General features: G+C 44.3%; 2 protein-coding genes across 4 annotated transcripts in view; both read left to right on the top strand.

The window, feature by feature from the left end:
• setd7 (SET domain containing 7, histone lysine methyltransferase) overlaps nt 1-4775 on the top strand; it is a 48709-nt gene extending 43934 nt beyond the window's left edge. For both annotated transcript variants that reach the window (XM_072495601.1, XM_072495600.1), the window contains exon 8: nt 2712-4775. In XM_072495601.1, coding sequence (XP_072351702.1) covers nt 2712-2892 — 181 coding nt within the window. In that variant the 3' untranslated portion in view covers nt 2893-4775. The remainder of the gene's footprint in view (nt 1-2711) is intronic.
• An 11236-nt stretch (nt 4776-16011) lies between these two features.
• Nucleotides 16012-26324, top strand: part of LOC140408424 (uncharacterized) — a 48080-nt gene continuing 37767 nt past the window's right edge. For both annotated transcript variants that reach the window (XM_072495599.1, XM_072495598.1), the window contains exons 1-2: nt 16012-16559; nt 18014-18117. The gene's annotated coding sequence lies outside the window, so the exon portion shown is untranslated. The remainder of the gene's footprint in view (nt 16560-18013; nt 18118-26324) is intronic.

The following is a 26324-nucleotide window of genomic DNA, read 5'->3' as shown; positions in this document are numbered from 1 at the left end:
GCATGTTCCTGTGCGGAAAAAGAATAAATACGGCAAATTTCGGGAACCTTGGATAAAGGGAGATATTGTAGGCCTCGTCAAAAAGGAGGCATTTGTCAGGGCTAGAAGGCTGGGAACAGCCGAAGCCTGTGTGGAATATAAGGAAAGTAGGAGGAAACTTAAGCAAGGAGTCAGGAGGGCTAGAAGGGGGTCACGAAAAGTCATTGGCAAATAGGGTTAAGGAAAATCCCAAGGCTTTATACACATGCATAAAAAGCAAGAGGATAGCCAGGGAAAGGGTTGGCCCACTAAAGGATAGGCAAGGGAATCTATGTGTGGAGCCAGAGGAAATGGGCGAGGTACTAAATGAATACTTTGCATCAGTATTCACCAAAGAGAAGGAATTGGTGGATGTTGAGTCTGGAGAAGGGTGTGTAGATAGCCTGGGTCACATTGAGATCCAAAAAGACGAGGTGTTGGGCGTCTTGAAAAATATTAAGGTAGATAAGTCCCCAGGGCCTGATGGGATCTACCCCAGAATACTGAAGGAGGCAAGAGAGGAAATTGTTGAGGCCTTGACAGAAATCTTTGGATCCTCACTGTCTTAAGGTGATGTCCTGGAGGACTGGAGAACAGCCAATGTTGTTCCTTTGTTTAAGAAGGGTAGCAAGGATAATCCAGGGAACTACAGGCCAGTGAGCCTTACGTCAGTGGTAGGGAAATTACTGGAGAGAGTTTTGAAAGACAGCATCTACTCCCATTTGGAAGCAAATGGACGTATTAGTGAGAGGCAGCATGGTTTTGTGTTGGGGAGATTGTGTCTCACTAACTTGATAGAGTTTTTCGAAGAGGTCACAAAGATGATTGATGCAGGTAGGGCAGTCTAAATGGACTTCAGTAAGACCTTTGACAAGGTCCCTCATGGTAGACTGGTACAAAAGGTGAAGTCACACGGGATCAGGGGTGAGCTGGCAAGGTGGATACAGAACTGGCTAGGTCATAGAAGGCAGAGAGTAGCAATGGAAGGGTGCTTTTCTAATTGGAGGGCTGTGACTAGTGGTGTTCCGTGCTGGGACCTTTGCTGTTCGTAGTATATATAAATGATTTGGAGGAAAATGTAACTGGTCTGATTAGTAAGTTTGCAGATGACACACAGGTTAGTGGAACTGCGGATAGCAATGAGGACTGTCAGAGGATACAGCAGGATTTAGATCGTTTGGAGACTTGGGCGGAAAGATGGCAGATGGAGTTTAATCCGGACAAATGTGAGGTAATGCATTTTGGAAGGTCTAATGCAGGTAGGGAATATACCGTGAATGGTAGAACCCTCAAGAGTATTGAAAGTCAGAGATCTAGGTGTACAGGTCCACAGGTCGCTGAAAGGAGCAACACAGGTGGAGAAGGTAGTCAAGAAGACATACGGCATGCTTGCCTTCATTGGCCAGGGCATTGAGTATAAGAATTGGCAAGTCATGTTGCAGCTGTATAGAACCTTAGTTAGGCCACACTTGGAGTATAGTGTTCAATTCTGGTCGCCACACTACCAGAAGGATGTGGAGGCTTTAGAGAGGGTGCAGAAGAGATTTACCAGGATGTTGCCTGGTATGGAGGGCATTAGCTATGAGGAGCAGTTGAATAAACTCGGTTTGTTCTCACTGGAACGACGGAGGTTGAGGGGCGACCTGATAGAGGTTTACAAAATTATGAGGGGCATAGACAGAGTGGATAGTCAGAGGCTTTTCCCCAGGGTAGAGGGGTCAATTACTAGGGGCATAGGTTTAAGGGGCAAGATTTGGAGGAGATGTACGAGGCAATTTTTTTTTACACAGAGGGTAGTGGGTGCCTGGAACTTGCTGCCGGAGGAGGTGGTGGAAGCAGGGACGATAGTGACATTTAAGGGGCATCTTGACAAATACATGAATAGGATGGAAATAGAGGGTTACGGACCCAGGAAGTGTAGAAGGTTTTAGTTTAGTCGGGCAGCATGGTCGGCACGGGCGTGGAGGGCCGAAGGACCTGTTGCTGTGCTGTACTTTTCTTTGTTCTTTGTTCTGCTCTTTGCTCCACAGAAGTAATGCTGGCCCTGGCCCATCCATCCCACTTCTTGCCTCCCTACCTTCAGAAAAGATTGGGGAGTTGGCTGAAATTTCTACGGCCCCGATTCAGCCGTTTCATGCAGATGAATTTGTTTTGATCACGTCTTCGGCTGACATCTTGAAGTGCATATTACAGTTGCCCATCAATTTCATGATAGAAGTCCGTAAACGTTTCCCTTTCAAAGCACCAATGTGTTGTTGAGTTGTCATCATCTTCAAAAGGCGGATCATTGTTTACTGAGCTATGGGCATGCTTGAGCTCTGGTAGTTGTAGGAGCACAAATGAGAGCAGGTTTTGACACCTACTTTGAATATGCTTTCTAGTATGTTTTTAAAATGGCACCTAATTTAAAAAAAATTATAACTCCAAATTTAAAAATCTCCTCAGTAAACACCTCCTTAATTCTCACTTGCATAATGTCCATTCAGCTGATGTTTGTTGATTGTGGATCTTCCTAGCACTTGGCACTAATATGTTTCTGATGCTATGAAACATAACAAATTATTCTTATTTTCCTTTCATTGCCTTTGTCCAAGAGTGCTTTTTGCTTTAATGTGCAACATACTTAAATTAAGCTACTTTAAAAGAAAAAAAATATCACCTTGGTGTACATCATTGCAAATGTTTCTGTCCAGGTTTATTCATCCTCGGTTTGGACCTATTAAAAGCATCCGCACCATCCAGCCAGTGCAGCAGGATGAAGAGCTTACAGTGGCTTATGGATACGATCACTACTCTGCAGGCAAGGGTGGCCCAGAAGCTCCTGACTGGTACAAGTTTGAACTGCAGGTCTTCCAACCTGTTCAGCGGAAATGAAATTTATGCAACTCTCTCTTTTAAGCAAGTAGAAAAAGCAGAAGAAGCTATGCACTAATGCTACATGAAACTGCCAGATCAGGACCTTTTAACATGCTCTGTTCCATGAATTATCATTCACCTTGTTTTTAAATTATTCAAGGCTTAACTTTTGCAAAATACAATATGAGGCATTTGAGCAAGTAAATATGCATTTGCCTTTAGCATATGAAAGTTTGTTATGTAGCGGTAAACACTATTAACCTACTAATTGTACAGTGTAGCTTGTCCTGCTTGGTAGTCTTTTGAGCAGCGTGCAATTTTCTAAGATGGTTCATGGACAACTGTAAATCCGTGGCCATTTTTACTGTTTCAAATTAAAGTGGTTTTAGCCAAACCTAACTACACGCACTATTTATGGGTTTATAGGGTTCACCTCTAAACTTTGTTGAAATACTACCAATAATAGCTGTTACATTTTTTGTTAATCTGATTGTGAATAAGGCATCATTCTGTATTTTCATTGGGATTTCGGTGAAAGCCAACACAAGCAGGCTTTTCTATTTTTTTTCTGTACCCTATCCATTTCATCTGTTTATGCAAAAGGTTTATTCACAATTCAAGTTTGTTCATTGAAAGTTAGTTTGGGTCTGGAGAAAGCATTTTGAGTTGCATATCGATATCACTAGGATGAAGTGCTGTTATTTATAGATCTTTTACAACTAGTTAAAGGAGGAGTTGAGAATTTTTTGAATGATATTTAAATACATTAGGTTACATATGATTTCTCCCCTGGCTGTAGTTATGCAGTATTTAATACTAAATATTAAATACAGTTATTGATAATGTTGCACTCTCTGGCATTTGGATACAGCAGCTTGACTCCGTGAATGGTCTGGCATTGTTGATAAAGTGCAAGATGCCATTTTCTGTTTCATTTCACTACACTGAGTAATCAAAGCTAGCAACTGAAGCATTATCCAAATAGATTATTCTTGTGTTAATGTGACAATGTTATTTCAGTAACATTTAATCTTGCTTCAGGTGTAAGGCTGTAATCTTGGTCACATAATCTAAACTTTGTTTCAGTCCAATGCTTCTTCCTGAAAGCTTGACTAGTTGAGCTCCGCATTTCGTAACTGGTGTTTGCAGCTTTACTAAAATTACATAATTTTTCTAATGTAACAGGAAAAAGAGCCTAACGGGTGTGAGTATGAGAGAATGGAGTTACTCCAAAAGTTTACAGATTTCTCTCCCGTCTTCTGATTGTTTGTATTCTCTCAGTGTAATAAATGAAAATGTGTGCATTTTATAAAGAGTGTCTGGGTGAGCTTGAGAATTGTTTTGTTTGCTGAGGGCGGGAGAGCACTTATAATATGTTTTGGTTTTGACAAAATGAATTATGCTGTGATCAATATATGAAGATAATAACTTGGTATAGGGCAAGAAAATCTGTTTTCTAGTGGTCATTTAAACCAAAAAGTGGTAAATTGTGAATAAATGGATTTTTACCATGAAGATAGAAACATGTGGAGAAGAACAAATTGTGGAACTAATTGATTTTAAAAATGTTATATATATATATGTCAATATTGCAAAGATTCTAATTGTGCATGGTTTGTTTTCGAACATGAAATACCTGTTAATTTTAATCCTCACCTTTTGTTAGTCATTCTTCTGCTTTAAATCTGTCTAATTTGATTCAACATGAGGAAAGTGTTACATTATTTCAGAATGAATGTGTTTTAATCTTTCTACAGCATTGTAGCACTGCATCCATTATTAGTGGCCTTTGTGGACTTGTCAACATATTGAACATCAAAACCTAGTGCAGACATTCTGCATTGCTGAATGAATTCACATTTAGTAGGTTGTCAGTGGCAATAAATGCTCTAAGCTTACAATTGGCTTTAGTCTTCATTATTTTCCATCCCTATAACTTGATGCTCTGATCTGCTTTTTTTTAAAAAATAATTAAAGAGGTGGGTTATCAGCTACTTAAAAAATAAAAATAAAATTTAGAGTACCTAATTACTTTTTTTCCAATGAAGTGGCAATTTAGCGTGGCCAATCCACCCACCCTGCACATCTTTGGGTTGTGGGGGCAAAACCCACGCAGACATGGGGAGAATGTACAAATTCCACACAGACAGTGACCCAGAGCCGGGATCGAACCTGGGACCTCGGTGCTGTGAGACAGCAGTGCTAACCACTACGACACCGTGCTGCCCTGGGTTATCAGCTAATTTAAAGAATTATGAACCAGGTGGCTATGGTATTGAGCTACATTGGCCATTTAGGACCAATAATTCAATTTCTGTTCTGAACCTCGGAGCAGAAATGGGAGCAGCACAGTTAGTTTGAACATGCCCGGCCTGAGGAGGAGAAATATTCAGCTACAGTAAAGTGTGAGTGGGCTTATCTACAAAGTCTACTCTTGATCTTCAAATAGCCAGCTTGGCTGCATGGCTCAGAAATGAAGAATAACCATTTGGGTGCAGTACAAGAAGAAAGTTGTCAGTGCCCCTGGAGGCACCATTCAAAGTCTAAAAGGAATGGAACTGGACAGACCATCCACCATTGACCTACTCACTGGAAACACTGGCAAACTCGGCTCAGTCGTCCTGCAAAAGTCTCTGATAATGCCAAAATTTGGATCTATGATTATGACGATGTCCCAGACACCGCCATCATCATCTTTGGGTCTGTCCTGTTCCACTGGCACAAGAGCTTGTGGCACAATGGCATACAGCCGGGAGAAAGTTGCCCTGCGAGTCCTCAACATCCAGCCCTCATGAAGTCTCGTGGCCAAGTAAAACATGGACAAGGAAACCTCCTGCTGATTACCATGCGCCACTCCCCATAACTGATGAATCAGTACTACTACATGTTGAACAGCACTTGGAGGAAGCACTGAGGGAGGCAACGGCGCATGTACTCTGGGTGGGGGAGTTTACCAAGAGTAGCTCGGTAGCACCGCTACAGACCACGCTGGCCATGTCTTAGAGGACATAGCTGCAAGACTGGGACTGTAGCAGGTGATGAGGGAACTATCAAAATGGAAAAACATACTGGACCTCATCCTCCTCAATCTGCCAGCTGCAAATGCATCTGTCCATCACAGTATTGATACGAGTGACCACCGCACAGTCCTTGTGGAAACAAAGTCCAATCTTCACATTGAGGATACCCTCCATTGTTTTGTGCATTACTACCACTGTGCTAAATGGGATAGATTTCAAACAAATCTAGCAACTCCAGACTGGGCAACCATGAGGTGCTGTGGGCCATCAGCAGCAGCAGAATTGTATTCGCTCACAATCTGTAACCTGATCGCGTGGCATATCCCCACTCTACCACCAAGTCAGAGGATCAACCCTTGCACAATAAATGCAGGAGGGCATTGCCAGAGCAGCACCAGGCATACCTAAATATAAAGTTGTCAACCTGGTGAAGCTACACCAGAGGACTACTTGCATGTCAAACAGCATAACCAGCAACTGATAGACAGAGCTACGTGATTCCGCACATCAGACTAGATCCAAGCTCTGCAGTTCTGCCACATTCCGTGATGGCTGGTGGTAAATAATCAAACAAATCTGGAAGAGGAGGCTCAACAAATATCCCATTCGCAATGATGGGACAACCCAACACATTAGTGCAAAAGATGAGGCCGAAGCCTTCACAGCTGTCTTCAGCCAGAAGTGCTAAGTGGTTGATCCATCTCTGCCTCTTCCAGAGGCCCAATCATCTTTAGCTGCTTCATCAATAACCTTCCTTCCACCATAAGGTCAGAATTGGGGATATTTGCTGATGATTTGTTGCGTCTTAACCCGAATGGACAAATTACTACAAGTTTGTTTTGCATAACAGTATAATATTTATTTACATTCACACAATGTTAAGGTTATTCAATCACACACACATTACACACAAGACCTTAACTTTGAAGTGACTGACCAGTACCGGGCAGATATGATCTTTTATTTGGGATCCGCAGTCTTACAGTCTTGATGGTAAGTTGCTGGTCATCGTTGTCCTTGGCTCTAGTATTTCTACTGATGGCGTGGATGGTCTTCTTCTTCGGCCGGTGAAGGGTCTCCGTTGTTGGTTGCTGTCGAGAAAGTGAGCGAGGGGTTGTGCAGCATCTTTTATCCCTGGGATTTTCATGCTCTTTGGGTGGTCCCAGGTGAGCTACCAATCAGTCGATCCGGGCTCAATCACCCTTACCGGCCATGTCCATGGTCCGAGGCACGTAAGCCTTTCCAAATAAGGAAACAGACACCACTGAGTGTTACTTTATAGGTGATTTGCATTTAAGCCCATTGTCGCTGGATGGCCTCTTGATGGCCTTTTTCCTGTGTTATTTGCAAAGTCTAGGGTTGGAGCCTTTGTTTATTTGGAACTGCAGCCTCTTTGTCCCTGAACTTGGCCATTTTTCCCAGCGGCCTTTGCCGGATGGCATTTTAGGTGGCTACATATCCCTCTTCTTGATCCTAAACGCGAAGCGTGGTGGATCACCGATGCAGAACCAATACCTGCCCAGCATCCCCAGTCACTTGTCTGTCAAGTAAGGCCCGACACTAAATTAAGTTACACATTACAATACAGGTGCTACTAACGTTTAACATTACAGTCGCACAAATTAACTACACACAGGTAAAAATGATAAAATTACACAAATGAAGAATGCCAATACACTTGCATGGAAATACAAATGTCAATACAAAACTAAGGTTGATACAGCAATGAAAATGTCCTACTACTAACATTGCTCGGTTTGAGGTATAAACATGGTTTCTTACTACTAGTGCAAACAAGTATGAGTCCCAGGGGGCTCTTTAATTTGGTCCCATGAGGGGGGCCCGTGCTGCAAACATGGGTCCCAAATCCTGATGTCGAGTTATTTTGGATTTCCACCACGGAATTGGACTGTGAGGATGATGAGATAAATTAGCGTGAACAGGATCAGGATTACATCCAAGTGTGCAATGAGGCGAACAAAAGGGTGTATCTGTATATTTGAGCCCCAGTCCCAAAAATCATCCCACCAAGTGGTGGCCTTAATTTCTGCAATCTGCCTTCCTACAGCCCGAGTTTGTTGGATCTCTTTGGTAAAGGTTTTGCGTGTTGTAGCCAATTTTTGCCGAATTTGGTGTAGTTCCTCGGGCAGAGGTTTTAATTCGGTGTCGTACTCTTCGTAATAACCCCCAGCTCATTGGTGGTGTTTATGCCAACCTTTCCCTCTTATGTATATCGATTAATTGGATGAGGCCCAACCTGGTCGGTATGTCAGGTTTGATGCAGAATGTGTTGTTGATGATGTCGCAGTGTGCTGTGTCATATTGATATTGTTTCAGGGAGGTGGTCAGGCAATATTCTCCTACTCCCTTCTATGCTACCCAAGTGATGGCTGTGTCCAGGCTGTGTGCCTCTATGGTGCAGTTTAGGGTGGTATCTGTCCGAAAGCCACACATTGCATACTCGTTTAGATATACTGGGTATGGGCATGCAATTATTTTGTCAGTTTGCTGACATCTGTACAGAGGAATGCCTATGAGCCTCACTTCCTTTTCCATTGTGTACGTGAGAGTGTCGTCATGCCCTATCCAAATGTCCTTGTGGATTGTCCCTGTCCTTGTGGATTGTCCCTATATTGTCCACCTCAAAAACCCTTCGTTCGGTCAGGTCGTCCGTTATGATTGTAAGTCCTAGAATCATTCTTAATGCTTTCCTTGAAGTCCCCCTGCAGTCGTCGTTGAACCAAACCTTAGTCAATTGTCAGCCAGATAATTTTGGGTGTTTATTCCTTGGTGAATTAATGTTCCATCTGTTCATCGCTAATCCAAAATGCAACCTGTCCCCTGTGGACCTGGTCTAAATTTTCCCTTAGCTGCTCTATCGTCCATTGCCCATACATATTACAGAGGGTCCTGTTTTGCTGTTGGTTATTGTCTTCCAATTTTTCCCGTATAATGTGGTTGATAATTTTGGCATATCCCTCTAATACAGCTACCATGTAGCTGTTAGCTGCATTCCCAGTCAGTTCCACTTCAGCATCTTGCTAATTGTCCTCATTAAGGAGTCTGAGTTTGTTGTCCATATTAGCCAAATCAAGGGAGTTAATATTTGACACTCCTGCCCCGTAAGCTGCTGCTGCGTCATTTACCAGTCCCCTCTTGACCCTGTCCTGTCTCTTGTCCATCCCTATCTTGCATCCTAACAGTCTGCAGATCAAATGGAGGTGTAGTCGTTTAAGTTGGGGAGAGCATCACTTTGGTAATTGGGTCCCAGCTATATCTACCACCACACGTACCAATTCGTGGTGGATGTTATCTTTCAGGGTTTTCCCTTTGTGTCTTAATACTAATCCGTTTTGTGGTCTGGGAATGGCTAGAGGACAAATAGAGTGAGATGTGTATAATGCTGTCTTTTGTCCTGCCTGATCTCAAATAGGGCAAAATTACCCTCTTGAGTGTCCAGAGGCACCTTTGCCCAAGTTCCAATCCTTTCTCGGGGCTATTAGCAAGACAGCCAATTTCGGAGCACCCGTTGCTTGAAACTCTCCACCAATCCCCTTTTATGGTGGCACTCAGATAGCATTTATCTGAGGTCCCATTTGGCTTTTTGTAAATGAGCCTCTGATTATTGCACCTGAACATAATACTCTTAATAGGGTGTATCCATAGTACACCATCCCCTCAAAATGGGAGGGAGAATTGGGACCTATTTTGGACGAGGAGGTGTGGATTGAGGCCCTTCGCATAGTAAACTCCACGTCCTCTAGTGTGCAGCTCAGCCTGATCCAGTTTAAGGTGGCACATCTGACCAATGCTAGGATGTGTGGGGTTTCTTCGGGGGTGGAGGACAAGTGTGAGTGGTGTCTTGAGAGGCTGGTTAATCACACTCGTGTGTTCTGGTCATGTCCCAAGTTGTTAAACGTTTGGGTCTCCTTCTTTAACACCATGTCAGTAATTCTTAATGTCGAACTGGAGCCTTGACCTTTGGTGGCTATTTTCGGGGTATTGGAATCTTCGGTGCTATAGATGAGGGTGAAGGCGAATGTTCTCGCCTTTGCCTCGTTAATAGCCCGGAGTACAGTTCTGCTTGGGTGGAGGTCTCCTACTCTGCCCAGTGCCTCGGTCTGGATGGGTGACCTCATGGAATTTTTGAATTTGGGAAAGGTCAAATACACTGTCTGGTACCTTGGTAGTCAAGATTGACACTTTGCCAAGATTTCTGTTCTTGTTCCATTGTTTGCTGGTCTGTCTCCCTAAATCCATTTTGAGGGAGTCGAAAATTGATTACATCCATATGGGTGGGCAAGGCTGTGAGATTCAAAGGACAGTCCTCCAGAGGGATAGACAGTCGGGGGCTTGGTGTTGCAGAACCTGATATTTTATTACTGGGCAGTGAATGCGGAGAAGGTGTTGGGTTGGTGTAGTGAGCTGGGAGCAGATGGAATCAAAGTTGTGTAGAGGGTCTGGTTTGAGGGCATTAGTGAAGGCCTCGCTCCTGTACTGACCAGTAAAACATCCAGCAAATTTTTTTTAAAAATAAATATAGAGTACCCAATTTAGCATGTTCAATCCACCTACCTTGCACATCTTTGGGTTATGGGGGCCAAACCCACGCAAACACTGGGAGAATGTGCAAACTCCACACGGACAGTGACCCAGAGCAGGGATCGAACCTGGGACCTCGGCGCCGTGAGACTGCAGTGCTACCACTGCGCCACCATGCTGCCCAAACACCCGGCAATCTGAAAGTTGTCTCCACTTTGAAGATATGGGGACAACCTCGACAGCGTTTTAAATTGGGGGCTGTATAGAAGTTTGCCCTGATCTGTGCAAATCATTTGTTCGAGCTTGCAAGGTTGGATGCCACTTTTGGGGGGGTGGGAGGGGAAGAGATTGAAAACAATGGGGGAATCTGTTCTTGGAGGGGCGATTTGCCACTTTTGAGGAACTGTCGGAGAAGTTTGGGCTCTTGCAATCTGACTCAGATGCTTACAAGTTTGCAATTATGCAAAACAGATCTCCGCTACATTCCCCATGGTGCCGCTAAACTCGCTATTGGAGAGGGTTTTTTCGCTCACTGGGTTGGAGGAAGGGAGCATTTCCGTTATCAATGGATGGATAATGTTGGAGGATGCCGTATCGGTGGAGGAGGTTAAGGCCAAGTGGGAGGAGAAACTGGGGCCCGTTTTGGATGATGAGGTGTGTAGTGAGGTCCAGGAGGAGGGTGAACTCCACCTCCTCGTGCACAAGGCATAGTTTAATCCAACTCCCAAGTCGTTTATAGGGCACATCTGACTAGGTCCAGGATGAGTCGGTTCTTTGCGGGGGTGGAGGACAAGTGCGAGCGCTGTTCATATGCACATGTTCTGGTGTTGCCCCAAGTTTGTAGGTTTTGGGTCTCCTTCAGTGATTCTGAAAATTGAGCTGGAGCCCTGTTCCTCAGTGGCCATATTTGGGGTGTCCGATTCGCCGGAGCTGCAGGAGGGTGCGGAGGCTGATGCCCGGGCCTTCGCCTCGCTGATTGCCCGGAAGCAAGTATTGATGGGGTAGAGATCAGCTTCCCCGCCCAGTGTGGCTGGGAGATCTGATGGAGTTCCTATACTTTGAGAAAGTCAAGTACACTGTGGGAGGAGCAATTGAGGGGTTTTATCGAAGATGGCAGCCATTTATTGTATATTTTAAAGAGTTGGCCACTGTTAGTTGCTAATTGTTTTTGGGAGGAGTGGGGTTATTAGGTTCTGGGGGATTGTCGGTGGGAAGGGGTGGGTCCTGTTTGGTTGTCTTGTATTATGTATAAAATGGAAAAACTTGAATAAAAATATATATTTTTAAATACACCGTCAGTGGGTTGGTTGAAGGGTTCTATCTGAGGCACCCACTAATTTCCTTTTGTTAAGGAGTTACCATCAGTTGTTAGGGGGGTTACTTTTAATGATTGGGAGGGGTTTTTTTTTGGATGTGGTCTATATTGTTGGTTGTGTTTCTTTTATATTGTAACTTCTAACATCTGTTTTTATATGGTTATGTTGTTAAAAATTAATAATAATAAAAAATCTTCAATCAGATTCTTGCCCTTGCCACAGTATTTAAATGGCTCCTATCAAAGTTGCAAATAACAATCTACAGGACTGTGACAAGATCACCTATCAATGTCCTTCTTGATCTGGCATTTGACATAGCTGATCACAATAACCTCTTTGAATGCCTTTTCACCGTTGTGCAGCTGGGTGGGAATGCACTCACCTGGTTATATTCTTATCTATCCAGGCATAACAAGAGAATCACTTCCAATGGTATTCTTCACATTCCTCCACCATTACCTCTGGTATCCCACAAGGTTCTGTCCTTGGCACTCCTCTCTTATTTCTTATCTGCATGTTGCCCCTTGGCAATGTCATCTGAAAACATTTCTTCCTGAATGCTGACAACACCCAGCTATATTTCAGCACAACCCCTGTTTATAAACTATTTTGCTGCTTTTGCAACACCTAGGGGAGCAGAAATTTCCTCTGGTTAAATATCGGGGCGATTGCAGCCATTGTCCTCTGTTATAACACAAATTCCATTCGCCTGCCTCGTCCCTCTTTCTGAAAACTCTCAGGCTGGATCAGTTTGCAACCTTGATGCCATATTTGTCCCCAATAGGGGCGGCATGTGGTGCAGTGGTTAGCACTGGGACTGCGGCGCTGAGGACCAGGGTTCGAACCCTGGCTCTGGGTCACTGCCCGCCTGGAGTTTGCACATTCTCCCCATGTCTGCGTGGGTTTCACCCCCACAACCCAAAGATGTGCAGGTTAGGTGGATTGGTCACGCTAAATTGCCCCTTAATTGAAAAAATAATAATTGGAAACTCTAAATTTTTTTTTAAAATTTGTCCCCAATATGAACACCTATCTATGACATCACTAAGATTGCCTACTTCTAGCTCTGTAACATGACCTTGTTCCTGCCTCAGTTCATCTGCTGTTGAATCCCTCATTTATGTATTTGTTACCTCTAGAATTGACCACACAAAACAACTCATGCCTGGTCTCCCGTGTTCTACCCTCTAAACTTGAGGTCATCCAAAACTTTGCTGCTCGTGTCCTATCTCTCACCAAGTCCCATTCACTCATCACTTCTACGCTCCCTGACCTAACTCTGGCTCCAGGTGAAGAAATCCCTTGATTTTTTTTTTTTTTAAGTCATCCTTCTTTCCAAATCCTCCATGGCCTTGCTCCTGCCTATCTTTGTAATCTTCCATAATTCTGGAGCCTTTTGCTCCACCATTGATGGCCATGTTTCTGGCTGCCAAGACTCTAAGCTCAGGAATTCCCTTCCTATGCCTCGCCACCCACCCTTCCACCTTTAAGATTCTCTAAGATCTCCTCACATGGCTCCTGTGAGGCACTTTGAGTTGATTTACCATGCAAAAGATACTTTATAAAAACATTGATGTTGGGTTCAAACTAGAAGTTAATTTATTTTATTAGCGCAACACCTACGAATGATTCCTGGAGAAACTTATTGAGAACTACTATTAAAAAATGGAGTTGAAAGAACTAAATGCAGAACTGAATAAGGACTTGCAAGGAAGGTATGGCCAACGATTCTACATTTGGATAAAACAAAATAATAATTTAATGATAGTGCTGAACTAAATGTTGATTTGTCAATGTAAAGAAATGGCTTTTCACAATTAATATAATTTACCATTATGATTTCCTGTTTTTAATTAATTATGGGACAACTGCCCCACTAGGAGTCCATGAAATAACTTTTTGATGGAACTGCTCTGGGTGACACTCAGCAACAACTTGTGTTGATATAACACAATTAATGTTTTGTAAATATTCCAAGATGCTTTATCAAAGCATTATAAAGCCACGTTCGGTAATATCAGGGCAGATTTTCAAAAACTCACCCAATGAGATAAGGAGCATCTTAAAGAGGGAAAGGGAGGGATGTCTTCTGGTGACGGCCATGGAGTGAGTGGTCGCACATTTGGTGGCTCCCACTCAAGACGGATTTTTTTGGTCTTTTCCCCGTCCGAAGGGTTAAGCATTTGAGTGCAAGAGGTGCAGGAGTGCCTGTAGAAGGTATTACTCCTCTGGTATGGCTGGTCAATGGATCCACAAACTGGGAGTGGGGCGAGAAGAAAAGAGCTGCTGGAACAGGAGAGCCGGCGAGGTGCGCCACAGGGTAAGAGGGCAAGGGGGCGGTTCTGCCCACCCAGTGGTCAATGGAGCAGCTAGTGGAGTTTCTGAACGCAAAATTCAGTCAGCAGACGAAGGAGGCCCTGGAAGACCTGGCCAAAGTGGTGGAATCAATTAAGTCAGGGATTGAGAAAGTGGACCAGAGGCTGGAGTCCCAGGGCTGGGCAATCCAGAAAGTGGAGGAGGCGGTGGGGGAGCACGAGGAGCAGTTGGCCTCGTTGGTGGCGGAGATGGGGGTGGTGAGCGAGACACAAAAGAGGCTGAAGGAGAAAGTGGATGAGCTGGAGAACCACTCCAGAAAACAAAACGTGAGGATCATGGGGATGCCTGAAGGCATCAAAGGTGTGGGTGAGCCACCTGGCGAAATTCCTGAAGCTGGAGAAGGCCAAGTTTGACCTGAGGGGGTCGGCTGATGGGTTCACTCGAATGTGGAAGCCAGTCATTGATTTCTTTAAGGAGGATTGAGGGGTCAGCAAAGGGGGAGGTAAGGTGGTTAAAATGGGGATGGGAGAAGGGGCGGTATTGGGGAATGGGGAGGGAGTGGGTGTTGGTTATATATAATGTTGTATGGTTTTTCTTCTGCTTTTGTTTGTTTATATGAAAAAACCATGAATACAATCTCTTTTTTTTAAAAAGAGGGAGGGAGGTGAAGATATTTGAGGGAATTCCAAAGCTTAGGGCGCAGGCAACTGTAGACATGGTCCGCTCCTCATGGAGAAATTAAAATCAGAGATACTTGAGGCCAGAATTAGATGAGTGCATATGTATCAGAGAGTTGTGGGATTTGAAGATAATTCAGGGAATCATAGAATCCCTACAGTGCAGAAGGAGGCTGACTGTTCAAAAGATCACCCTACCAAGGCCCAATCCTTGCTCTAGCTCTGTATCCACACCCAACCTTTTGGACATTAAGGGGCGATTTACAATGGCCAGTCCACCTAACCTGCACACCTTTAGACTGTGAGAGGAAACCTGAGCACCTGAAGGAAACGCAGGCAGACACGGGGAGAAAGTGCAGACTCCACGCAGACACTCACCCGGGTCTCTGGCGCTGTGAGATAGCAGTGCTAACCACTGTGCCGCTGGTGGACAACGCCATCGAAGTATTTGAAAACAAGGATGAGAAATTTAAAATTGAGGCATTGCTCGACTGGAAGTCAATACAGGTCAGCGAGCACGTGGGTTATGGGTGAAAGGGATTCTGTGCACCCAAGGACACGGACAAAAGAAGTTTAGATGACCTCAAGTTGACAGAGGACAGAATGTGGGAGAATTGCCTGCAGTGGGTTGGAGTGGTCAAGTCTAAAGGTAACAGGCATGAATGAGGGTTGCAGCAGCAGATAAGTTGAGGCAAGAGTTGGGTGATTTTACAGAGGTAGAAATAGGTGGATGGCATAGTTATATAATCCAAAGCTCATCTCATGGTCAAATTACACCAATGTTGCAAACAATCTGATTCGGCCTTCCACAGTCCACAGGATCCCTACAATGCTGAAAGATACCATTCGGCCCATCAAGTCTGCACTGACCCACCCGCAAGAACACGCGACCTCGGCCCACACCCCTGCCCTTGCCCCGGTGGCCAGAGAGCAGAATGGAGCCTTTAGGTAGCGGGTGGGAACGAAGAGAATGGCCGTGCGTGATATTCCTCATGTTTAACTGGAGAGGCGATTTCTGCTTATGCTGTACCCCCAGATCCCCAATGGTCTGTGACGACCCAGTGCCAAATTCGAAACAGCCTTAATATTCATCACGATGGGGTGTAGGGACAGGACTTTTGAGACTGCACTTCCCGCAGAGACGTTCCGAACATTGCCAAACGCCATATCAAACTATCTCTCCGCCCTCATCGGAAAACAAATCTCCAGTACTCTTCCTGGGCGGGCTTGGCAAAGGCCCGGGAGGAAGCTGGCCCCACCCAGGAACGGTATTGTCATTCATGACACTTAGAAGGGAGAAACTTCTTTAAAAAAGGAATTTTACAAAACTGTTAGAATTACTTCTAAGGTCATTAATGAGGAGGACTTGACTTTAGATAATCTGTGAGAATCTAAGCGAATGAGTTCAATACAAAAGAGTGGTACTACCAACGCCAATAGAGAGATGGTTGGGACAAAATACAACTGCACTTTATAAGCCTATGTATTAGTAACATGTTATTTCAGCTATCAGCTCCCCCCCGCAAGAAATGTAGAAATATAAGCCAGAAATCAGAGAATGAAAGGAGTGGGAGGCGGGAGGCTGTTGCCGGCAGTGGGCTGGACAGGGTTAATGAGGTGAGGTGTTCCTGCTGAGCTGCTTCCACCTGTCTTCATAATGGAGTCCACACAGGCTGCTTAATTGCTGCGAGAGACATTTCATGTCATCAGACCAGAAAACAGAACTTCGGCTTCTCCGCGAAGAACAGGCAATTTAAAGAAAAACTTGGTGAAATTTAGAAGGAAGTAAACATTGTTTAACATCTGCGCCGCTGGTGAGTTCATTGTGCGGTACTTGTTGATACATCGGGGTAAAGGTAGCGACTTCTCGAGTGTTGTGCCGGGGAGGTGGGGTGTCAGGGGTGATGTGCCGGGGAGGTGGGGTGTCAGGGGTGATGTGCCGGGGAGGTGGGGTGTCCGGGTTGCTGTGCCGGGAGGTGGGGTGTCCGGGGTGCCGTGCTGGGGAGGTGGGGTGTCCGGGGTGCTGTGCCGGGAGGTGGGGTGTCCGGGTTGCTGTGCCGGGAGGTGGGGTGTCCGGGGTGCCGTGCTGGGGAGGTGGGGTGTCCGGGGTGCCGTGCCGGGGAGGTGGGGTTTCCGGGGTGCCGTGCCGGGAGGTGGGGTGTCCGGGGTGCCGTGGTGGGGTGTACGGGGTGCCGTGCCGGGGAGGTGGGGTGTCCGGGGTGTCGTGCCGGGGAGGCGGGGTGTCGGGGATAGTCGTGCCGGGGCGGTGGGGAGTCCAGGGAGTCGTACCGGGGAGGCTGGGGTGTCGGGAGGAGTCGTGCCGGGGAGATGGGGTTTCGGGTGTGCTGTGCCGAGGAGGTGGGGTGTCGGGGGAGTCGTGCCGGGGAGATGGGGCGCTGGGGATGCTGTGCCGGGGAGGTAGGGAGTCGTGTCGGGGGTGCTGTGCCTGGGAGGCGGCTGTCGGGGGAGTTGTGCCGGGAGGTGGGGTGTCGGGGGATCTCGTGCCGGGGAGGTGGGGTGTCGGGGATCTCGTGCCGGGGATGTGGGGTGTCGGGGGTGTCGTGCCAGGGAGGTGGGGTGTCCGGGGTGCCACGCCGGGGAGGTGGGGTGTCCGGGGTGCCACGCCGGGGAGGTGGGGTGTCCGGGGTGCCACGCCGGGGAGGTGGGGTGTCCGGGGTGCCGCGCCGGGGAGGTGGGGTGTCCGGGGTGCTGTGCCGTGGAGGTGGGGATTGTTCGGGGTGCTGTGCCGCGGAGGTGGGGTGTCCGGGGTGTCGTGCAGGGGAGGTGGGATGTCCCGGGTGTCGTGCCGGGGAGGCGGGGTGTTGGGTTTGCTGTGCCGGCGACGTGGTGTGTCCAGGGTGTCAGCCGGGACGTTTTGAGGCAAGTTATCTACTATCCAGATGTGTGTGTTTTTTGAGGCGGAGGAAAATGCTCACGCTCCCAAGGTGAGAGTCCAGGATTCAAGAATTGGTGCTTGGCTGGGGTAAGTGGGTGAAGCTGGGCTAGTCTTCGAGGGAGGAATACATGATTGAGGGAGGAATACATGATTTTGTTAAATTTGTTTTTGTGGATGTTTCTTGTGTTGAAGGCTGTGGCGGTGATGTTCATGCACCGTCCCAAGGCTGCTTTACTACAATTTTGTGCCTGACTGGAGGAGAACAAATAACAACAGCAAGCTATTTTAAAAGTCAAATTTCCCCCACCCTTTGGAATCCAGTGGTAACTGGGTGGATCAATAACAGCAAGCTTAATCATTTTATTCCCCCAGGCGCTTCTGTAGTGAATAGTCACCTGATATATATTTATAAACGATTGTCAAGAAGTCGCTCCAAATTTCTGAACACTTTGCATCGAGCAATTCAAGTGCAACAGGTAAACATGTTATTTTATTCATGTGCACATCTATCTGTCTACCTTTATGTTTTTAGTAGCACGGTCAAAAAAATATACTACCTAACATTTTATGTCAAATGTGTTTCATCCCATAATTGAGGCTGCGTTGGCTGATATTCCTAATACCAACAAGACCTAATAAAGGTCACTTATTTAATTTTTCACTTGTGGGACATGGGTGATGTCTGTGTTGGACTACATAAGTCCTCAAAGTGTTTTACGTGGTGAGCGTTTTGAGATGTTTCGACGCAACAGTGGCATATAATGCAAATAGTGTTATTTGTTTAACCTTCCGAATAACCTTGTTGAAATTGTGAGATATGTTTAGCATTGCCATCACTAAAATATTAGGTTCCCAATATTGGACCTGCACAATATGTTCATTTGGAAATGGTAACCTGTAGCAAAGGGCTATATTATCATCTGTTTCTTTACACCAAAATGGTTTATGCATGCAGCCTGGTTTACGCGTGCAGCCTGCTTGTAAAGGTCTTCGTACAATGTCTCATCTGACTTCGAACAATGCGGTACATGCTCAAACCTAAAGTGAGCTTTGAACAACCTGGGAAGTTTTTTGAAAGGAAGGAAAGTGGGCGGCATGATGGCACTGCTACCTCCTAACATCAGGAAGCCAGGTTCAACTCCAACCGTGGATGACTTTGGGGAGTTTGCATGTTCTCCCCGTGTCTGCGTGGGTTTCCTCCAGGAACTGCGGTTTCCTTCCACAGTCCAAAGATGTGCACGTTGGGTGGATTGGCCATGAAAAATTGCCCCTTGTGTCGAAAAGTTAGGTGGGGTTATGGGGCTGGAGCGCGGGCCTAGGTAGGGTGATCTTTCGGAGGGTTGGTGCAGACTTGATGTGAGTAGCCTCCTACACTGTATCATAGAACATTACAGCGCAAGTATTGACTCTTATGATTCTATGGAAGTTGGACAGAGGCTAAATGCAAATATTAAACTGTTTAAAAGGCCACAAGGTTCTTAAGCTCAGCTCAGTAAATTCGTCTAAATAGTCTTAAATGGTACCGTAATTGTTTTTTCATGAGGTTTCTGTAACCTTAGCACATATAACATTACAATGAAAAGCCATGAAGCCCCTGAATTATAAGAGTATTTTTCCTCGACTTCGTCAATTACAATTCCTACAAGTGATATTACCCATCAAAATTTTTTTTAAAATTTACAGTAGCCAATTATCTTCCAATTTAGTGTGGCCAATCCAGTGACCCAGCACATCTTTGGGCTGCGGGGGTGAGACCCATGCAGACATGGGGAGAATGTGCAAACTCCACGGGGACAGTGACCCGGGATCGAACCCGGGTCCTCGGTTCTGTGAGGCAGCAGTGCTAACCAATGCGCCACCGTGCCGCTCTCATTATCAAAGTTGAACATAACATAGAAAAGGAAGCAGGAGTAGGCAGTCCTGCTCGACCATTCAATACCTGGCCTCCACTCCAGTTTCCTGCCTGTTCCCCGTAAACTGCTGACTCTCCGTAAAACCCTCACTCCTGTCTAGTTCAGCCTTGACTATATGCAAAGATTCCACCTCCACACCTCTCGGGGATAGAGAATTCCAATGATTCACAATTGTTGGAGAAGAAATTGCTCCTCTCTGTCCTGAATAGGTGCCCAGTTATTTTAGTTCTAGGTTCCTCAGTGAGGGGAAACATCCTCTCAGCATCTTCCCGGTGGAACCCCCTTAGAATCTGATATGTTTCAATAAGATCACCTCTCATTCTTCTAAACTCCAGTGTGTTTAGGCACAACCTGCTCAATCTTTCCTCATAAAACAACTAGTAGGAGTAACCACGGCACAGTCCTTATGGAGAAAAGGTTTGCTGACTACACGACCATAGTGGGTCGGATCTCGAACAACGATGAGTCAGAATACAGGAGGGAGATAGAGAACCTAGTGGAGTGGTGTAACAACAACAATCTTATCCTCAATGCCAGGAAAGCTAAAGAGCTGGTCATTGACTTCAGGAAGCAAAGTATTGTATACACCCGTCTGCATCAACGGAGCCGAGGTGGAGATGGTTGACAGCTTCAAATTCCTAGTTGTGTACATCATTAAAAATCTGTCCTGGGCCACCCACATCGATGCAACCACCAAGAAAGCACAACAGTGCCTATACTTCCTCAGGAAACAAAGGAAATTCGGCATGTCCATACTGACTATTATCAACTTTTACAGATGAAACCATAGAAAGCATCCTATCTGGCTGCATCACAGCCTGGTATGGCAACTGCTTGGCCCAAGACCGCAAGAAACTTCAGAGAGTCGTGAACACCGCCCAGTCCATCACACGAACCTGCCTCCCATCCATTGACTCCATCTACACCTCCTGTTGCCTGGGGAAAGCGGGCAGCATAATCAAAGACCCCTCCCACCTGGTTTACTCACTCTTCCAACTTCTTCCATCGGGCAGGAGTTACAAAAGTCTGAGAACATGCACAAACAGATTCACAAACAACTTCTTCCCCGCTGTTACCAGACTCCTAAATGACTCTCTAATGGACCGATCTGATTAATACTACATTCTTCCTGTATGCTTCACCCGATGCCAGTGTCTACCTATTTACATTGTGTGCCTTGTGTTGCCCTATTACATATTTTCTTTTCATGTACTAAATGATCTGTTTGAGCTGCATTCAGAAAAATACTTTTCACTGTACTTCAGTACACGTGACAATAAACTATTCCAATTCACAATGATGATCCCTCTATTGTTTTGTGTGGCACTACTGTTAATTGGGATAGATTTCGAACTGATTTAGCAACTTGAGACTGGGAATCCATGAGGCAGCTGTAGAGCTGTACTCAACTAAACTCTCTAACAACATACCCTGGCATAACCCCCACTCTACTTTTTCCACCAAGGCAGGGGATCAACCTTGCTTCATGAAGAGTTCAGGAGGGCATGCCAGAAGCACTACCAGGCATACCTAAAAATTAGGTACCTGGTGAAGTTACAACATAGGATGACTTGCATGCCAAACAGCAAGTGATAGCCACAGCCAATTCCACAATGAATGGATCAGATCTAAGCTCTAGTCCTGCCATACCCAGTTGTGAATGGTGGTCGACAATTAAACAACTCATTGGAGGAGGCTGCACAAATATTCCCATCCTCAATGATGGAGAGGCCAGTACATCAGCATTTGTGACTGAAGCCGCCCATGTCCAAATGCAGCAAGACCTAGACCATATTCAGTGGTGAGTAACATTGCCTGGCACCTAATGTGGCATGAATGATCATCTCCAACAAGAGAGAATTAACCATCGCCCCATGACTTTCAATGGCATTACCATCACTGAATCTGTCACTTTCAACATTGGGTTATCATTAACTAAAAACTGAACTAGACAAGCCATCTAAATACTGTGGCTACAGAACAGCTCAGAGGCTAGGAATGGTGCAGCAAGTAACTCCTCTTCTGACTTCCTAAAGCCTGTCCACCATCTACATGGCACAAGTCAGGACTTTGATAGAATACTCTCCACTTGCCTGCGCATGTAGCTCCAACAGCACTCAGACGTTTGACGTCATCCAAGGCAATACTGCCCACTTGATTGGTGCACAGTTTTTATACTCCATTCCCCTTGCAATAAAAGGCAGCAGTCCATTTGCCTTCCAATTAATTGTTGTGCCTGCATACTAACATCGTGTGCTTCATGTCTTAGGACACCCTGATCCTTCTATAATAAAAGCATTTTAAAGTCTCCATTTAAATAATATTTTGCTTTTCTGTTATAAACTAATTTCCCAGATGGGGCATCTGCCAGTTTTTTTTCCACTCACTTAACATCAGCACTTTACCCTGTGGCAACTCAGTAGGTAATTCACCAACCTGAAAATTATCCATTTATCCTGACACACTTGTTAGCTAATCTGCTACCCACCCACCATTAGTTCTTACTTACAGTGCTAACCTTTTATGTGACACCTTTTGGAAATCAAAATTTATTACATCCATTGATTCCCCTTCATCCACCCTGCTTATCAAAAGGGCTCTAATTCAATTTGTAGGAAACAAGCAGCGTCAACACGGTTTTAAAAAATATATTTTTTTCCCACCCTTAAAGTTACAAACCAATGTGCAGAGTGGATGGGGCAAACTTTAATCCATCCCGTTGCTGGCTCCAAAAGCCAATTCAAATTGAATGCAATTCATGGTCTCTACAAGAGAGACATACAAGATCCAAGCTGACAAGAAAAGGCATCGCACCTCATCTTGGGCTTGAACAGATGCTTGATCTTAGCCAAAATTACTATTTTCTAAATGCCCTACATATACTTACTTTTATAGTGGATTTCAGAGAGGATCCAGAGGATTCTTAAGGTTAAATTCTGAAAGGATGTTTCCCCTCCTGGGAGAGTCTCTGACCAGAGGGCATAGTCTCAGAGTAAAGGGTGCCCATTTAAGACTGAGATAAGGAGGAATTTCTTCTGAGAGTCTTTGGAACTCCCGGCCACAAAGAGCAGGGAGGGCAGAGTCCTTGAGTATATTTAAGGCTGAGATGGATAGATTCTTGATCAGTAAGGGAATCAAAGGTAATGGGAAAGGGCAGGAAAGTAGACGTGAGGAATGTCTGATCAGCCACAATCCTATTGAATGGCAGAGCTGACTCTTGTTCCTATTTCTTATAGTCTTAAATATTAACACTGACTGGTGAAAATTCAAATTGTGTTTTTAAACCTGGTTCTGTAATTACTTGACAATTATGAATATATGAGATGTCCACACCCAGCAGTTAACAAATGCTAGAAACAGGCAGCTTTATTCCATGATAAACATAGAAATTATGCCTGCCTGTCAAGATTTTGTATTAATGCTTTTTAAAATCTCAGTGCTCCTGCTATTAATATAAATCTTTTTATTATTTGATGAAACAATTGGTTCCTTCCAGTCTCTAATTTAAACACTGGTTTTAAACGGACCAAAAACTCCACATTTTGGAGGAGGAGTTAACGTTTAAACCAAATCATATCAAATAATGTGCGAATCTAACATCTCACTGTATATTTTTCACAGACGTTAGATCTGCAGTAAGTGTCTATTGGTTGTAATGTTGTCTGTGTGCACGGATGCCGAGGTATTTGTAGATGAAGTGATTAGAGAACATACAACATTGTAAATGAACAAAACTGTTTATTAATTAACTAAATTACTAAAGGGCTTCTTTGATGTAAGATCACAGTTGGATATTACGGTTAAATACAAACTATGGTTAACTCTTATTAATGACTGTTGACTCAGGAGCTGCTCGATATGCGTCTGTGCTTGTTGTCCAGATTCTGTCTTGGGTGTGTGCTGTCCAGGAGATTACCTCCTATCCCCATGAGGCCTGTCTTCCATGGACCTAGTCCTGTCACCACGCCAGCTGTGGTCGGATGCTAAAATCTCGGTCTATGCATATGGCACCTATCTGTACTTGTTTGGTTATTAAATTATACACAAATAATATTCTACATATCATTGCACTGGTGTTCCTACAGAATTGTCCAACTTTATTTGTGCTGTAATTTCACCAAATGGTAAGTTCCTGGAGACCGCTATACCAAATCACGCTGCACCATTCCCTGGGATTATCAATGCACCTGCTTCCACAGCGACATTAAGTGTGAATTTGGTATTTTAATGTCACTAATGAAGCCAGGGACGTAACAGATTGGCTGTTGAATCTCTGTTTACGATCAAAACAATACATGGAGACTTTAATGCAATCTGAACTTAGTTTTGATTTAATGTAGTAAATATCTTCAAGTAATTATTCAGGTTAACTGCTGGATAAACAAAAGGAGGGAAAAGTAACAGATCGGGTACATTGGGAACAATGTGTTGTACCCGTACAAAAAGACTTCTCCATCAGCTATGTTGAGACATCCATCATTCAACACAAACCATACAAATAAGTCGCTAAATTGTGGCATTCTTCAATTTGCTGCTGTTGAAGTGAAACAATTTTGGTCAGAATCCTAAATTTGAATAGTGGGTGTTGACCTGTAATTCAAGTTTTTTTAATGGCCAGCCCACTGCTTCATGACATTTGAATGTGCTGATTTCAGAATTTATATGGCTCCACACGTACAGTTTCTGCTATCTGTTTCAGATATTGGTTACAAGCTCTGACTGCAGTCGTTTCACTTAAAGTGAAACTTTTTCAGCAGGCCCCTGAAATTATTGAAAACCGCGTGTGGAGTAAATACCTATCTGTGGTGCATGTGCATCGCTTCTCAGTCTTTTGGCTAAGCTCAAGTGAAGGATCGGTGTGTCCCTTTCCTGGGGACCGTGAATTGGCTTCATTTTGAATTTGAATTGGTGTTTGGAGCAAGCAAGGAGATGGATTAAGGTCTTGTCCTGTCCACTCTGCACATTGGCTTTGTAACTCTGAAAAAGGAATTTTAAAAACAAAATTAAAACGGCATTTGCACGTGCAAAGCTCCCATTTTTCAAACTCTAATGTGAGTAGCTGGGGATAAACTGACCACAACTTGTTTCCAGGCTCCAGTTTTATTTTACAAGTTTGATAATTGCCATGCATTTTTAACACTAGTCTTCCTACGTGATTCAAATGAAGAACAAATTAATTCCAAGGCTTATATTGTACCAATTCTGATTTTTGACTGAGATTATGAATGATTATTGTTCAAGTGTGGCATTTGTGTAACTTGAGTTTGGTTTACAGTGACTCCTAACGTCACATTTTCATTAAATAAACAGGATTCTGGGCTTATTACAGGTTTTGGGGGATTTTGTTCAGCAATTCCTCAAATTGTACATTAGTGGTCTTGCTTATTGTGGTTCTCATAATCCAAATGAGCAGATCTTCTATGAAATACAACAATGACAAACTATAAATATTTTTTAGTTGGAATATCTTTGGCTTACTGAGAGAAATCAGCATTGTACTGCAATTGTAACACCTCTTTCAAGAAAGGAGGGAGACAAAGTTAGCCTTAACATCGGTCATTTGGGAAAATGCTAGAATCCGTTATTAAAGAAGTAGCAGAGCATTTAGAAAATCATAATCCAATCGGGCAGAGTCAATCCGGTTTTATAGAAGGGAAATCCTGTTTGACAAATATTAGATTATTTTGGAGATATAACAATCAGGGTGGATAAAGCGGTACCAGTAGAGTTACTGTACTTGGATTTCCTAAAGGTGTTCGATGTAAAAGGTTGCAGCACAAAAGCTTATGGAGTTAGGGGTAATACATTAACATGGATAGATGCTTGGCTAATGTTATATTTCCTTGTTGCCGCAAAGAGAAAAGATATGTAGATGCTCACACTGGATTCTTGTAAACCATGATGAGAGGTTTATTAAGGGTGTTGCTCATACAATCAAGATGGTGATCTGCTCAAAGCCCACCTAGACACTCTGCTGACATCACTATGTATCATGTGACGCATAACCAGCAGGAATGTATTCCCAGATACATAACAGCTAACTAACAGGAAGCGAGGGATAAATGCATCATTTTCAGGTTGGCAAACTATAATTAGTGGATTGCCACAGGAATCAGTGCTGGGGCCTCAACTATTTATGATCAATATTAATGACTTGCACAAAGTGAACAACTGTATTGTAGCCAAATTCATTGACGATACAAAGGTAGGTAGGAAAGCAACTTGTGAGGATTCAGAGTCTGGAAAGGGATATAGATAGGTTAAGAATGAGTGGGCAAAAAATGGCAGATGGAGTATAATGGGGATAAGATTCATTTTGGCAGGAAGAACAGAAATCAAAATATTATTTAAATAGAGAAAGATTACAGAATGCATTTGTACGGGGATCTGGGTGTCCTTGGGCATGAATCACAAAGTTAGCACGTAGATCCAGCAAGTAACTAGGAGGGCAAACCGAATGTTGGCATCATTACAAGAGGATTAAATAAAAGTAGGGAAGCCTTGCTCTAGCTACAAGGCATTGGTGAGACCACACTGTTAGGAAAATAAATGTAGTTTTATGGGATTTATATTTTTATTGGGAAACTTTAGAAATAAGGTGTAGCTGTAAATGTGTTTAATTACATGTTTCTGTGCGTGGAAGGGTAATTGTGCCTGGAAGGACCTATTTTTAGATTCATTTAAGTTCCAACTGTGATTCTATTGTGATTAGAGAGGGCTACAGTGTGATTAATAAATAGCAGGGGACAAGAAGCCACCTTCCTTTGTTC

Source organism: Scyliorhinus torazame, chromosome 3 (assembly GCF_047496885.1).
Source record: "Scyliorhinus torazame isolate Kashiwa2021f chromosome 3, sScyTor2.1, whole genome shotgun sequence".
Taxonomy (NCBI): domain Eukaryota; kingdom Metazoa; phylum Chordata; class Chondrichthyes; order Carcharhiniformes; family Scyliorhinidae; genus Scyliorhinus; species Scyliorhinus torazame.
Note: the sequence above shows the minus strand (reverse complement) of the source record. Positions and strands in the feature narration are given on the sequence as shown.